The sequence below is a fragment of the Ursus maritimus genome, unplaced genomic scaffold (assembly GCF_017311325.1).
Source record: "Ursus maritimus isolate PB19 unplaced genomic scaffold, ASM1731132v1 scaffold_22, whole genome shotgun sequence".
Classification (NCBI taxonomy): Eukaryota; Metazoa; Chordata; class Mammalia; order Carnivora; family Ursidae; genus Ursus; species Ursus maritimus.
Window position 1 is genome coordinate 21,619,320 of NW_024424675.1, and position 17,148 is coordinate 21,636,467.

Below are 17,148 nucleotides of genomic sequence, written 5' to 3' on the forward strand. Positions count from 1 at the left end.
AAATCTCTCTTTATGTGACTGGGCAACACTGTACCACGCTCTTGCTCTGTGAAGTAATTGATGTCTTTTGTGTGGCACGTGTTCAAATTCCAGCTTGTTCATGGGGTACATGCGTGGTTCTTTGAGATGCTCTTCAGGTACCTCCTACTGCCCAGTTTCCCCTTTTCCTCAGTGTTATTAGGGTAGAATTGACAGTTAACATTGTGTAAACTTGAGGTGTACAGTGTGATTTGATACATGTATATATTACAAAAGGATTACCACAGTAAGGTTAGTTAACACCTCTATCACCTCACATAATAATAATTATTATTTTTTGTGGTGAGAACATTTATGATCTACTCTCTTAGCAATTTTCAAGTATGTAACACAGTATTATTAACTATAGTCACCATGCTGTACATTATATTACATCCCCAGAGCTTATTCATTTTTTTAAAAGATTTTATTTATTTATTTGAGAGAGAGTGAAAGCAAGAGAGATCACAGAGGGAGACGGAGAAGTAGACTCGCTACTGAGTGGAGAGCCTGATGCAGGGCTCGATTCCAGGACCCTGAGATCATGACCTGAGCCCAAGGCAGACACTTAACTGACTGAGTGACCCAGGCTCCCAAAGCTTATTCATCTTATAACTGAAGTGTGTACCCAGCATCTCCCCATTCCCTTCAGCTCCTGGCAATTACTATTCTCTTTGCTGTAACTGTGAGTGTAATTATGAGTTTGGCTTTTTCAGTTTCTACATATAAATGAGATCATCTGATATTTGTCTTTTTCTGTGAATTATTTCACTTAGCATAATTCCCTCAAGGCCTCTCTGTTTTATTGCAAGTGGCAGGATTTCCTTAATTTCTAAGGCTGAATAATTGTCCATTGTGTATGTGTACCTATATTTAAATCTATATCACATTTTCTTTATTCATTCATCCATCGACAGATACTTAGGTTGTTTCCATGTCTTGGCTATTGTAAATAATGTTGCAATGAACATGGGAGTGCAGATGTCTCTTTAAGATGGTTTTATAATTTCCTTTGGATATATACCCGGAAGTGGGATTGCTAGATCATATTTTAGTTCTTCCTTTTAATTTAAATTTTATTATTTTATTATTTTTATAATAATAATATATAATATTTTATTAGGTTTATTAACCTAATTTTTTAATTTGAGTATAGTTGACACAAAATGTTACATTAGTTTCAGATGTACAACTTAGTGTTTTGACAAGTTTATACATTATACTATGTTCACCACAAGTGTAGCTACCATCTGTCTCTATTTTTAATTTTTTGAGGAACCTTCCATAATAGTAGCCTTCCACACTGTTTTCCATTGTGGCTATGCCAATTTGCCTCCCCACCAACAGTTACACAAGGGTTTCCTTTTCACCATATCCTTGCTAGCACTTGATATCTCTTATCTTTTTGATGGTAGCCATTCTAACAGGAGTGAGATGATATCTCATTATAGTTTTGCTGTGTATTTCCCTGATAATTAGTGATATTTAGAACCTTTTCTTGTACATGTTGGCCATTTGTATGTCTTTGGAAAAACGTGCATCCAGATATTTTGCACATTTTAAAATTGGGTTGTTTGAATTTCTCTTATTGAGGTGTATGATTTCCTTATATATTTTGGATATTAAACAATTAGGGGAGTATGGACATCATAACAATATGAATATGATGCAAAAACTATTGAGTGTATTTAACATTATGGTCTTTGAATGGGGCATTGGATATCACTATTATCAGAATTCAAGAAAAGAGCGTGATATGAGAAACAAACTGGGGGCCTCAGGGGGAGGGGGTGGGGGAATGGGATAGACTGGTGATGGGTAGTAAGGAGGGCACGTATTGCATTGTGCACTGGGTGTTATATGCAACTAATGAATCATCGAACTTTACATCAGAAACCAGGGATGTACTGTATGGTGACTAACATAATATAATAAAAAAAAAAAAAGAAAAAAAAAGAAAAGAGCATGAGTCCATCTGTCACAGGCATATAAGAAATGACAAAACTACTAACCATTAGGAATGCAATACACATTATTTATTAAGGAGACAAGTAAGCAGACACCTTCCCTACCTAACTACAGAAAAAAAAATAATAACTGAAAGGACATTTAGATTCAGAGAGTGATTATAGAAGATAAAGCATGATGGAATGGAATGGATACATCCCAGAAGACTACTGCCCACTGAGTATCAGTAATCATATACATTTTGATTTTAAGAATTTAAGAACTAGAGAATTGAATTCTTAAGTGGATTGATGGGTCCCAGTGTAGTTCATAATATAGTTTGAGCCAGTCTGTGAAAAAATGGGAAAAACTGGAATAATGCAATGAGATTTTAAGAAATCTGAATGAATTTAGTTAAAAATCAGTCCCTTTTCCCATCTATATCATCTGTACATATTTCTTGATGGTAAAATTTCACTTTTGGAATGATCATGATATTTAATGATAAAATAATAAATGATGGTGATAATTGGCAAACTTTTGTAAATCAAAAAATATTTCTTAAAATTTACTGATCTAAGAGAGCCAGGACTAGCAGAACATAACAGAGGTCAATGTGAAGGAAAAGTAAATGTCAGTTTTAAGCATACAAAATCTCATGGCAAGACAGAAGATTGTATTGAGAACAAACTGTATGAGGGACAAGTATGTAAAAGTTTCTGTGTAGGATATTTTTTGTTTGTTTTCAAGTTGTGTTGTTTGACTTGGTTTATATATAATCAAAATAATCTTACTATATATGTAACTATAACTAATTGAGGAAATTACATGGTCCCATTTGTCTTCATTGTCTTCTTATCATCGAGATTCTATTTATGTACTTATCTAAGAAAAGTGAGAAGGTTCATAACATAATAATGAACATACTATATGCCAAAAATCTGTGGGACACTGCTAAGGCTATGTATAGAAGGAAACTTATAGCTTTAAAATACTCATATTTGAAATGAAGAAAAGCTAAAAATAAGAGATAAACGTTACCTAACATCACCTAATGTTAGAAAAAGAAGAGCATATTAAAACCAAAAAAGTAGAAATAAGACATTATAAACCTAAAACAGTGAATTTTAATGGCATGTGAAGTTGTTTGAAAAACAAGTGGAAATAAAAGCATTAATGAAGATTTTAAAGAAATGGAAACTAGACAAAAAATTAACAAAGAAAATTTGTTTTTTTTAGAGAGGAGTCAAAATAATAAGTAAATAGGCTTACCAAGAAAAAAAGAGAAGAGATATAAATAAACAATTTCAGAAATGAAACAGGAGACATCACTACATATCCTATAGGCATTAAAAAGAAAAGGAAGATATTACAAATTATTTTAGGCTGATACATTTACAAACCTTAACAAAGTGAGAGAACTAATAAAAACAAAAATATGAGTTGACTAAAAAAATTGCAATTGTCCTTTAGCTTTTAAAGAAACCTAACCTATAATTTTTAAATTTCCTATAAGAAATTGAATCTCATTTGATTCTATCAAACATTCAATGAAGAAATAACATGAGAGTCTTTTAGATAAATAGGAAAAAAGGAAATATGACCAAATTGATTTTGTGTTTAATTTTTAAAATCGAAATAAACTTTTATTTTAAAAGAACAGTTTTAGATATATAAAAAAGTTACAAAGATAATACAGAGAGCTTCTGTATACTCCTCAGTTGATTTCCCTTACTGTTAACATCTTACATACCATGGTACATTTGTCACAGCTAAGGACATTGCTGTTAACTAAGCTCTACATTATTCCAACTTCATTAGTTTTCCCTTACTGTCCTTTTCCTATTTAGGAGCTCATCTGGGATATCACATTACCTTTAGTTGTTATGTCTCCTTATCTTTCTCTGTTCTTTGACAGTTTCTCAGAAATTTGTTTTTGATGAATTTAACAGTTTTGAGGAGTATTGGTCAGATATTTTGCAGAATGCCACTCTATTTGTTTTTTTCTGATGATTTTCTCATTGTTAGACTGGGGTTATGGATTTTAGGGAGGAAGACAGCAAAGGTGAAGTGCCATTCTCATTACATCATTTCACATGTTCATGCTCTCAACGTGATTTCTCCATAGAATCTGAAGCATGATTTTATCGGTTTATCCATTGTAAAGTTACCTTTTTGCTCTTTACCACACTCCACTGTTAGGAGGCAAGTCACTAAGCACAAACCACATTGAAGGGAGAGAGGTGAAACGCCACCTCCTTGAGGAGGGTGTATCTACATAAATTACTTGGAGTTCTTCTATACAGAAAATCTGTCTTTTCTCACCAATTTATTTATTTAATTATTTATTCAGATCAGTATGGACTCTTTATTTCTACATTGTTTTATAATCCAATGCTATGCTACTTATTTTATTGCTCAAATTGTCTCAACTTTGGTCATTCAGAATTCATTCAGTGTGACTCCTGTGTCTCACTAACATGCTCCAGCCTTTGGATTTTTAAAGCACTTCCTTGCATTCTGGCACTACAAGATGCTCTGGGCTTATCATATATATTCTCTGCCCGAAACCTAGAACAGGAGATAAGAACTAATTAAGAGAATACATGCCACAAATTTGTGTGGTGGATGTTACATTGGTGAAATGACATAAGAAACATAACTGGAAAATGAGTGTGAAATGTAGTTGGAAAGGAATTTTTTCATGTTAATCATATCCAGGAGGTGTAGCTTTAAGAATTAGGTGGACTATATACATGGATTATCATTATGTCATCTTACATATCAAGATAGTAATAAAGTCTCATGCAATACTGCAATTGAAACCAGTTCCTAAGTCCTTTACATTTCCTCTAAACTGCAAAGAGCCCCAATCACCAAAAGGATCCATTACTAGTGGTAACATATAAAACATAACAACAAAGGAACAACTAAAAACTTCTGTCTTGGAGTTACATATTTATTTCTGCCTCTACCTTATATAGCAAGCTCCAAAATAGGGGAATTCTATCTTTCCAGCTCACTGCTTTTATTTTATTTATTTATTTTATTTTATTTTTAAATTTTTTTTATTATATTATGTTAGTCACCATACAGTACATCCCTGGTTTCTGATGTAAAGTTCGATGGGTGTTATATGCAACTAATGAATCATCGCTATTTATTTATTTATTTTAAAGTTCCATGATTCATTACTTGCGTATAACACCCAGTGCACCATGCAATACGTGCCCTCCTTACTACCCATCACGAGCCTATCCCATTCTCCTACCCCCCTCCCCTCTGAAGCCCTCAGTTTGTTTCCCAGACACTGCTTTTATACAGGAACTAAAGAAATTAGATTTCCCCATAGTTCATCTTTGGGAACCCTATTCATCAACCAAAGTGCATGTATATTCTCCTGAAATGTCCTGTTTGTTAAAATTTCTTTCCTTTTGTTGATTTTATTGTGTTCATGCAAATTGTCTTCTCCCAAACACTCACTGATTGAAATCCTACACATTTCAGAAGGCACCACTGTAATCTTAAACTCACTCATAATTTTCCCTGAACACTTGGTTTCAACTTTCCCTCTCCTGAATTCCATGACAACTTTCCTGAGTTTCTTGTTCCATTCTTCCATGTTATAGATTTTTGTGTGCTGATTATATCCCATTTGCAAGGGGGTGGTTCTGAGTTGTCCTTATTAATTCATCACTTGGTGTATTGAGTGTTCAACCTCTTAAAGAACAAACGAGTCAGAAAACTGGCAATGAGCTTTATTGAATCTGCTGTAAGGTCATTCTGGGGGTCAAGGAATCAGCAGGGAGAAGATGTGGACCTCTTCACCTTACTTTATTGGAATAGGGTGAGAAATAAAGGAAAAGAAAATTATACTTGATTTATGTAGAATTTGCTGTGATTCTTGAATAATTTTCTATAAATGTATCATCATCTTGAGGGAGAGTCACTGCATATGTCTTTGGCTTTGGACGAGTTGGCTTTGTAATTTTTCTACGTGCTTCCAATTCCATGATATTGAGGCAACAATATCTCCCATTTTCACAGAGTACTTGACGTATTTCACTTATTCTGCATATTTTCCTGCAATATCCTTGTATATATTCACCCCAGCATCTCTTAAGGTGTTCAGTTACTGTGCATATAAAGAACAATAGGCCAAGATCAGTGTTTGAGACTAAAAGGCAACTTTGGTAATGGGGAAGACAGACTATGTTTATAGGGGTTAGGTGTATGGGAGATCCATAGGCATATACTCATAAGATCCTATGCAGGATGCTCCAAGAAAGTAAACCTGAGTGTTTATGTCTAACTTATTATTTAGACTTATTTCCTCCCGGGTTTTGGGCTTCCATCCAAAATCCGGTGGATTCCTGCAAGAGCATCAGATCTTGTTTGGGAAAATAAAGGAACTGAATCTTTGATTTCAGGCTATGGAACTATATACTCCATCTGGGAACCTTCAGCACATTTGTCTCCATTTGAATGCTCCCAGGGCACTACTCCTTTACCACTGCCCCACCTCCAGTGCCCAGATAATAACAATTTGTTCCTATGTATTTATATCTGAGTCAGATTATGCTCTTGGGTTCATACTCACTACCATGGTCAAGAATGACTGTCTTACTGTCCAATCAGGTATTTTTTCCGTCCATAATCTTCCTCCCCTATTAATTCTCAGCATTACACATTTTTGCCACTGCGTATCTTCCTTTAGCTTCTATGTCATCACAATAACCTTGGACTTGGTTTACCCCTTGATGAGTCCTCATTCTCCTTCCACCTCTAGAGGCAAGAACTTCTCCAATGTTCAGTCCCGGAGCTTTGCTCACCTTGGTATACATTATTTCCTTTAGTGACCCTAAATACTTTCTGTGATCTACAGAGTTAAAACGTTCAGATTTTGGCTTCTGGGCTTGTACAATCCCCTGAGATAGACCCTAGATGGACTCCACCAAGAGCATCAGGTCTTGTTTGCTGAGGCCAGCAAAGATGTTGCCTCCAAACTCAGATTCAAGAACTCCTTTGATTCTTAGGAGTTTGAGGGGCAAGGGACAGACCATTACTAATCCTCTAATAAGAGTCAAATAGAGGGGCGCCTGGGTGGCACAGCGGTTAAGCGTCTGCCTTCGGCTCAGGGCGTGATCCCGGCGTTACGGGATCGAGCCCCACGTCAGGCTCTTCCTCTATGAGCCTGCTTCTTTCTCTCCCACTCCCCCTGCTTGTGTTCCCTCTCTCGCTGGCTGTCTCTATCTCTGTCGAATAAATAAATAAAATATTTAAAAAAAAAAAAGAGTCAAATAGAAGAGATCTGCTTTTGAAAGAGGAAGGAAAACTAACTTTTAAGCTCTTAGTATGTGCCAAGCCTTATGCTAGGTGTTTTACAAACGTTATTTAATAAAGCCCCCATGATCCACGTGTCATTACCTACACAAATGAGGAAACTGAGGCTCAGAGAGTCTTTACCATTTCTCTGAGGTTGACAAACTAGTAGACATTGAAAGCATATTTCCAAATCTGACTCCAAAGTTTGTGCTTCTTTCATTATTCACATTCTATAGACTAAAATATATATTGGAGTAGAAGAAAATATGGCTGGGTGTCAATAAAAACTGTATCCAAACAAATAAAGGCATTTCTAGGTATTGGGCTCATTCCTTATTTTTATAATGTGATCTTCCTAGAGGAAAATTATGGCTTCTTTTCAACTTGGTAAATACTTCTTTTTAAGAACAGTATCATGGTTTAAAAAAAAAAAAAAAGAATAGGGACGCCCGGGTGGCTCAGTCGTTGGGCGTCTGCCTTCGGCTCAGGGTGTGATCCCGGGGTCGTGGGATTGAGCCCCACATCGGGCTCCTCCGCTGGGAGCCTGCTTTTTCCTCTCCCACTCCCCCTGCCTGTGTTCCCTCTCTCGCTGGCTGTCTCTCTCTCTTAAATAAATAAATAAAATCTTAAAAGAAAAAAAAAGAATAATACCATGGTAGAAGGCATCAGGAAGAGGGACTTTCTGGTGACATTGGGTAGACTTCAGGCATCCCAAGGGACCCTATCTCCTACGATCATGAATTATGAAGTTCCCTTCATTCTTGGAAATACTCTCTCCCATTGTTGGATTGAGTGAGCCCCTGCAAAGCTCTGGATTACCTTTGGACTTCTGGAACAGCAGAATTGCAATGATCAGGAGGAGCTTCATGGCCAGGCTTTCCACAGGAGGTGGCAGCCAAAGCTCTTTGTCCAGTGAGTTGCACACCATGTCACCTTCCTCAGAGACTTGGATTCTTATGCACCAAACTAGAACAGATGGTATGATATGAAGTGTGTTCCCAAACGTCTGAACTGTGGACTTTGGACCATGTGGGTAGGCACAGGAAATTTGAGGTTACCCACTTTACCCCCACATGGAATTCAGAAACACAGCATGTTCTATCTCATCCCATCTGATGCCTTCTGTAGGCTATAGACCACTGGTGAGAATAATCTGTGCTTTTTCTACTTTGGTTGTGTGCCGTGCTAGACCAGGTTAGACATGTGTTCACTTCTAAGTATGAGTAAAGTAATATAAATAATGAAGGCTATTCCATTTACTGCATTCATCTAAGACTAGGATCTCTGGGTGTTACATCTATCACTTCTGTCCATCCAAATGGTAGCTTATTTTCATCCCCAAGTCCTAGATACATTTAATTACTCACAGACAAGCAATATACAATGATCAGGGAGTAATAGGATAACTAAAATACAATTTCGTTTAGAATCAGCAATGAAGAGAAAAGACAGAAATAACAGAGCATATAGCATCATCCTGATGGACAACAGCAAGGGTTTCTTTCCTGCCAATGTAGAGAATTCTTTAGTTTGTATTCTTTCTGTTCTGCTCTCTGGGAAATGTCTCTTGTCCATTAATCTTAGTGGCCTTTTTTCTTGGAGGAGGTTGGGGGAGAATTCTTCTGGGGGATGTGCTACTTTAGCAACACATTTCCTACTAGTGCAGGTTTAGAAAACCATGCAAATGGTTTTGTTACCCAGGCTTTGATTTCTATGGCATTGTAACTCTTTTTGAAAGATAACACACTTTCCTTTGAATTGTTTTCAGTCATTTTCATGTCTAAGACCAATCAGCAAATCATTTTGAATCAGGAAATTCATTTTAGATCCCAACCAGGGCCCCGATATCTATAGAATAAGCTTTTGGAGATTATACCAACTCTGTACCATCTCTAAGCTCATCCCTTAACAACCTCTCACTCAGGCTTTGGCTGTAAGCAGTCAATACAGTAGCATCTGGACAGTGTAGATGAACTAATTCAGAGTGATCACCATGAACTTATAGTGGTATCAATGCATATTTTTGTGTAATACCACCAGCAACACTTATCTATCTAAATTTAAAAATATACACAACAGATAATTGCATTAATGCAGTGTTGTGGTGTGCTCAAGGAATTAAAGGACCGAAAGAAGGAACAGAGGAGTCCTAGTTGCTGGCTAGAGAGCTATTGAAATAGATCATGGACTTTCTTCTGGATATGTAGAGAAATACAAACAGAGTGTGGCTAATAAATTGACCTTTGAGTTTTGAAGAGGAGTTTGTTTTTTAAAAGATTATTTTTATTTATTTGAGAAAGAGGGAGAGCATGTGTGAGTGGGGGGAGGGGCAAAGGGAGAGGAATAGAATCCTCAAGCATATTCCTCACTGAGCATGGAGCCCAACTTGGGGCTCAATCCCACTACCCTAAGATCATGTCCTGAGCGGAAACCAAGTGTTGGACGTTCAACCGACTGAGCCACCCAGGCACCCCTAAAGAGTTTATTTATATTAACAAAATGCATTGCCTGTGCAATGGAGAGAACATTCTGTATCTAATATGCACTATCTTTTTCACCAATTCCTTGATTAGAAAACTCACATTCTTTTGTTCCACAGATAATATTAAGACTGGATCTTGGAAAAAGTGGTATCTCTATGCTCCCACTTCTGTAATGTGTGTGTGCTTGCATGTGTGCATGTTTGTGTGTGTATATGTTTTTTCTGTCGCCTGCTGCCAGAGAGTCTATGAGCCTGATCTCCTAGATTGATTCCGTAGAGAGTCTTCCTTTCTCCAAGTCCTCTTAGGGCTAAGCAGTATGTGTTCTCATGAGCAAAATGGGATAAATAAAGAACATGATGTTTCTTAGGAAAACATCCACTGGGACTTTTACAAGGACAATTTGTTTTAATATACTACTTAGAAAAGGACATGAGTGCAATATATTTCTGGATAACTCACCCACCATGCTCTATTGAGTTGAGGAGTTAGGAGAGCAAATTATTTGATTATTTAAATGGGTCAACCAGGGAATTTGTGTTTGTGTGCAAGATTTAAAAAATTTTTATGTCAGTTAAAAGTAGTATTTGAGATGTAATTTTATTGTATAATGTGCATTTTTTAATTTTTTTAAAGATTGCATTTTATTTATTTGACAGAGAGAGAGGCAGCGAGAGAGGGAACACAAGCAGCGGGGAGTGGAAGAGGGAGAAGCAGGCTTCCCGCTGAGCAGGGAGCCTGATGTGGGGCTCGATCCCAGAAAGCTGGGATCATGACCTGAGCAGAAGGCAGACGCTTAATGACTGAGCCACCCAGGCTCCCCTAACATGTGCATTATTAGCAAGAACCAGGAAATACAAAATCAAAGAGAAGAAAGGAAGCAACCAGTAGCATTACTATTGTCTAAAGAAAATACCTGGAAACATGTATACCATTTAAACTTTTTTCTTTAATAGAATGAAAATAATTTTATTGTTTAATCCAAGTGCCTGTTTATGGGATTTTCTTGATTAACAGGAAAGATATGGTAAAACTGTCTCAAACTTACATCAATTGCATGGCTTTTGAGAGTCTAGAATCCTTCAAATCTTTGCTAGTTTCAGAGATGTGTACATTCTCAGGGATACACTGGTCTTCAGAATTCTCTATCTTCATTTGCTAACTGACTCATACCATATCCAACCTCCCTAATGCAAAGCTCTTCCTTAACTACCCCCCCAAACAAAACCACATATACTAAGCATTTTGGAATTTATCAGAATGTATACAAGAGTTTGGGAAGGAGGGTTACTGAGAAGGTGATTACTTGGCAGTAACACAAGCAACTTTCAAAAGGACTGGAAGACATCATTGATCTTAAATTTCTTTGTCACACTAATGATGAGTTTTCCTGGTTTCACCTATGCTCAGCTTCTTACTAGCTCACTGGCTTTTGAAATATTTTCCCCATTTCCATCTCTTCCCCTCAAACTTCCTTTTCAAGGTTGCCCACAAGCACTTTTATGTATTGTGGAATAGTTTTTAGTGTCTACTGGTTACATGAATATTTCCTTGGCATTAATTCCTAGGGACCAATTTGGGGGACAACTGGGAAAGGACATTTCTAAAACTATTATGCAACAGAGTGGGATATTATCGATTAATAAAAGAGTCAATTCATTGTGAAGACATAACAATTATAAAAATGTATGCATCAAATGTAAAGAAGCCCATGATATATGAAGCAAACGTTGATGGAACTGAAGAGAGAAGTACACAGTTCTACAACAATAGATGGAAACTTTAATAGTCCACTTTCAGTAATAGATAGAGCGTCAAGGTAGAAACTAATAAGGAAACAGAAAACTTAACAATATAAACCAATTAAACCTAGAAGACATCTATAGAATACCCAACAACAGCAGAATACACATTCTTCTGTAGTGTACATGGAACATTCTTTGGGATAGACCATATATTAGGCCACAAAACTAAGCCACAAAAATTTTTAAAAGATTTAGATAATACAAAGTATCTTCTTCAACCACAATGGAATGGAACAAGAAGTCAAAAACAGAAGGAAAACTAGAAATCCCCAAATATGGGATTTTATAGAATTAATAGACATTAAATCACAGTCTTAACCAACGGATCAAAAGAGAAATCACTAGGTAAATTAGAAAATACTTAGAGATGAATCAAAATGAAGCACAACTGCCAAAAATCATGTGTAGTGACAGTGTGAAGAGGAAAATCGATAGCTGTAAATGTCTACATTAAAAAAGAAGAAAGATCTCAAAACCATAATCTATCCCTACACCTTAAGGAAATAGAAAAAGAAGAGTAAACTAAACTCAGACTTAGCAGAAGGAAGGAAACAGTAAGAAGGAGAGCAGAGATAAGTGAAACAAAGAATAGAAAAACAGCAGAGAGAATCAACAAAGCCAAAACATTTTTCTTTGAGAAAAATATTGACAAAACTTTAGCTAGGTTGACTAAGAAAGAAATAGAGAAGACTTAAATTATTAAAATCAGAAATGAAAGAGGGGATGTTACTACAACCCCAAAACCACAAAGCAGAGAAATGTTATTTGCCACGTAAGTTCAAGCATGGGTTGAAGAAGGAATCGATGTAAGGGAAGAGGACAGGAGGGTAAAGTTCCAGGCTGCAGCACTAAGATGATATTCCTCATCCATAATCACAGTGATCATAGCTCTGAGATGTTTTCAAGGTAGTGGTCAAGGTGATTACTGAGGGGAAAGCACAGTAAGTTCTACCAGGAGCTTTTAAAATCCCATCTGGCTGTTCAGTGAGATCCTATGCTCCTAACCTCTGTCATAGCCTTTTCTGCATTGTAATGAGCTTCCCCCAAAGTGAAACATGGCTTCTAATCACCAGACCCACACAGAGCAGTCGTGGTCTAGTGGACAGGGCCCTTGGGAAATGTGCCTTTCTGCTCTTCACCCAGGAATCAGCAACCTGCTATGGCTAGGTCCCTATGTTGTGAGTAAATTTGAATATACTACTCTAGCAACCTTCAGAGTGCTCCGAGTGGGAGTAAATATTTTCTCTATTCTTCAACTTCATAAACTTAGTCTTGAAGGCGGAAAATCAGTTGTCTACAGACTGAATAGATGAATAGATGATGGGACCTTGAATGACCTCATAGATGTCTGATTGTGAAGCTCATGTTTTTTTCTACTGCCTTCCTCTGCTGAAGTGACTTGCCTCTGTCCATCCCCTTCCTGCTTGAGTTCATGAGTTCTGCCTACAACGAGAGCCATGGGAGTAAAAGGCAATGATGTCCTGCTAGTTTGGGCTGACCCACCCCTCAAATCTCCTCTGCAGGATTATATCACAGATCATAGATGTATCTGTTTGAGGAGGCAGAGGCCAGTCTCCTGGAGAAGATCTAGAATAAATAAAGACGAAACTTCAGTAACATCCAAAAGTTGCCCAGGCTATCAAGAACTCCCTTTACTTATTCAACAAATTCTAATATAGAATCTAGTCATGGAACAAGAGGAGAGAGAGAAATAGAAAAATAAAATTTCAAAATCTAATTAGAGGAGAAGACATACAAGCAGACACATAGGACATGATGTGACATGATGACAAATTCCGTATAAGCCATAATAAAGGAGAACAAGATGTGACGTACTTGTGTTTTGGGTGGAGCAATGTGGTTATGAATGTCCTCTGGATGATAACAAAGATTTTCCTGGGTAGGGGTAAGTGGAGAGAGAAGAGTATGTATAAAAACTCAAATCCAGCAGCAATCCAGTGGGTTCAATCAATGCATTTAAGTGTGGGTGGCAGAAGTGTAGGATGGCCCTTGGTGGGGGGTGAGAGGAGATAAAACTGGAAATGTAATCTGGTATCTGAACGTGAAGAACAAAGAAGCCTGGACTGAAATGTTGGCTAGGATGCTGTGTGCAATGATGCCAGCGGAGAGCTTGCTGATTAGATTTGTGTCAGAAAAATGACCGGCTCTCAGTGTAGAGGATGTATGAGAATGTGTGTGGAAGAAATGCATTGCGATTAACAGGAAGGCTCTTGCAATAATCCCAGAGCAAGTCTTGAGTGCTGAGTCTTTACACCAGCAGTGGAGATAGAAGTGGTGATACATATTACAGGTGGAAGACTCACATAGACCTATTAGTAATGGGATGTGGGATCAAGTGAAATTGGAAAAGGGTACCATGACAGTACTCATGAACTTGTGTTTACAGTGTGATGACACTTCCACCAATGTTTTCACTTTTAGTTCTCCACAGTAAATGTTTGGCCTCTTGTGAGGTGAAAGGTGAAGTTGACACAAGTAGGCATAACCTAAGCTCATATTTTTAGATTCAAAAGGATATCAGCATAAAAAGAGTAAGGAGAAAGACATTCAGTCCAACCCTATCACCTCATAGGTAGACAAACAGACTAACAGACAAACACAGCCAGTGAAGGCAACACATTTCCCATTCTCCTAGTCTAAGTATCAACGAAGTGGGCCTGAGGCATGGGTGGATGACTGTGATGCCCCTGGTCATATTCTCTTATTTGGGCAGGTGGAGTTCTTAAGGGAAAAAATCCTGAAGCTTAAAGTGACTGTCTATCTCTGTATTCAGGTCACACTATAGAGATCTCATTCTACCACCCTATCTAAGTTGGAATCTGTGATTGAGGAGAAAATTGGACAACATCAAGGTTTAGTGACAGAATGCTTTCAGTGGTCAATTAAATCTGTTCCAGTTCTAATGCTTATATATCAAGTGTCTTCTTCTCCGAAGTGAGGTCACAATACCTATATTCTGAGGTTGTTGTAGGAAATCTAATAAGAAAATGATTACGTAAGCCCTCTGTAGAAATGCTTTTGTATCAGTAACCACTTCAAAAATATATATGATTTTGCCCTCAATCTATAGGAAGAGGCCTCCAGACATTCCATATTATGGGCCATTGGTTCTCAAAGTGTGGTCCCTGGACCAGAAACATTGGCATCACTTGGAATTTGTGAGTAATACTAATTCTTCAGGCTCTACCACAGAATCAAAAACTGGGGATGAGGCCCAGAAATCTGTTTTACCAGTCTCTCTGGGTGTTTCTGATGTGCTTTAACTTTTGATAATCACTGCTATGGGCAGATTTTGGGCATGTGGGCTGAGAACTGTCTTCAGTGATGACATCACTTCCATCCATCAGTCCCTAGTGGGTGTTTTGGACCAAGCCTCACTTGTGTCTGGCCTCTACCTTATTTGCATCCCTCCCCTGGCACTGCTAGTGCTAAGGAAATGTGGTGCCCTTCCAGACATCCTGTGGAGGGACGGGGGGGAAAGGGTGTAGCGAGAGGAGTGACACGAGGGTTAAGCCCTTTACTTTAATGAAGCCAGGGATCCTAGGTCAGGAGACAGGCGGGAGTGTTCAGTGACTGATAGTTGTTGAAGCTTCTGAAGCTTGTGCCTCTCTTGTTGTCTTTGAGTTTTCCCCACAGGCAGCAGAATTAAACTCTTTGCCAGACAGGATGCAGCACATTTTTTTCTTTGGGGCATATCCCAGTAGCAGGCTGTATTGCCGTCTCTCCCACTCTGCATATCGACCTGCAATTTCCAGTTTTGTTTGCACACCTTCTCACATTACCAACTACCTGCATAAAGGAATTATATAGATTATTTAGACCAGAGACCTATTATAGAAAGACAGAAATAATAGTTTTTTGAACACTGATTATTCAAGTCCCTTACCAGTGGCATTGTTATATTTTTCCTAATTGTCAGAACTGCTCTGAGGATTAAATGAGATTTTATAAAAATATACACACATAGAATTTTGATGTATGTTTGAGCCTTTCTGAAATCAAAATTCTGGGTATAAACACTCACCAGGTATCTATTCCCCATTGTTTTAATGGGAAAAAATATATAACACATCATTTGTAATAAGTACAAAAATCCTAACCAATTTCATAAAATGTAACAAAAACACACATAAATCACCTAAAGAAAAGTAAAAAAAATTGATCATTTAAAATATGAAATGCTTAAATCATCACTGTAATGCTTTTTACTGTCACCCAAATGTACATGGCTTTTGTTGACACTTGGCGAGATTTTCAAAATATCTTTACATGTTTGTGAGGTCCTACAAATTGTATGTGAAATGTAACTGGATTTGTCTTATATATTGTCTTATTAAATGTATTATAATTTCTCATATATGCATGAATACTTATGTATCTATACCTGTATAATATTGGGATATAAATGCAGTCCACAAATTTTTGGGAATAACCCAAAAGCCATTCTACTAGGAATATATTCGTTAGGGAGCCATTCTGCAAGGTGTGCCTACATATTATATACATATATAAAAAATTTTCTCATCACATGGTATAACACATAGAAGGCCCTGAAGAGATATTAGAACTCTTTCTTATCGGGCTCTAGGTTGCTCAACTCATTCCTGTATTCAATCAACACATATATAATGGGTGCCTACGATGTTAAGAACTCTGCAAGAATGATGGGAATAAAACAATAAACAGGAAGACAAGATCTGAGAAGGTTACATGGGAGGTGGTGGGGGGAAGAAAATAAACATGTAAATGAATAAACAAAATAACTGCAGATTGCGGTAGAGAGTAAACAAATGGAACAGTTGTTTTTGATTTCTGACTATTACCACCACTGTTACCCTTTATCAGCTATTTAATTCTCCTCTGAGGATTAAATGAGATTTTACATACATAATTTTATGGACATGCAGCTACATATATAGATGTAGGGCTATATGAATGGGCCTCTCACTCTTAAAATCAGGATTCTGCACAGAGTTGTTGAGGAAATTATCCCTTAGGAAATGATCTTCAAGCCTAGACAGAAGGATGGATGAAAGGGATCCAGCTATGTGAAGATCCAGAAGAGTGTTCAAAGAAGTAATAGCGTACACGAAGCTAAGAGCAGGGGAAGAACCTGCTATTTCTGAGACAGGGAAAGATTGCTTGTCTTCTTTATTTGCGTGATTTTTCTTACGTTATCTCTTTTTATTCTATTTTGTCTGTAAGGAGTTTCCAGAATGGTCTTTGAGTTTCTCTAGGAAACTGTAACCTGTTAAACTGTTTCTCTAACCTCTCTCTCCATGGTTGTCTTCTTTCTTTCCATCCCAAATATCTCCGTGGAGATAACATTCAAATGTTTTTCTCTTGCTTCCTTCAGCTGGGACAAGTAGATGGAAACCTCAGATCAAGTTTCCCTCCTTTTTATTCTGATCTACCTTGAGCCCTGATGTTCTGTTGATGCTTCCTTCCAAATGTCCTTTCTAAGGCTTGCATCTCTCTAATCTAGAGAGATCTTGAGTTAGCCCTGGATAATGTTGTAGAATAATCCTGAATTGCTTGTGTGTGTCTAGAAA

General features: G+C 37.3%; 1 protein-coding gene across 1 annotated transcript; it reads right to left on the bottom strand.

Annotated features, from left to right (window-relative positions):
• Nucleotides 1-5,846: 5,846 nt before the first annotated feature.
• DEFB127 (defensin beta 127) lies at nucleotides 5,847-8,158 on the bottom strand. The gene is made up of 2 exons (XM_008703399.1): nucleotides 8,110-8,158; nucleotides 5,847-6,100 (listed from the first exon to the last, which is right to left on the bottom strand). Exons 1-2 carry the CDS (start codon nucleotides 8,156-8,158, stop codon nucleotides 5,847-5,849), a joined length of 303 nt encoding a protein of 100 aa, XP_008701621.1.
• Between the last annotated feature and the right edge of the window lie 8,990 nt (nucleotides 8,159-17,148).

What these genes read in the sequence shown, in the direction of transcription:
- DEFB127 (XM_008703399.1), bottom strand. Translation starts at nt 8,158, where the DNA reads ATGAAGCTCCTCCTGATCATTGCAATTCTGCTGTTCCAGAAGTCCAAA. An exon ending in GCTGTTCCAGAAGTCCAAAG is followed by an intron (nt 6,101 to 8,109) that starts GTAATCCAGAGC and finishes TTATATGCACAG; the next exon opens with TAACTGAACACCTTAAGAGA.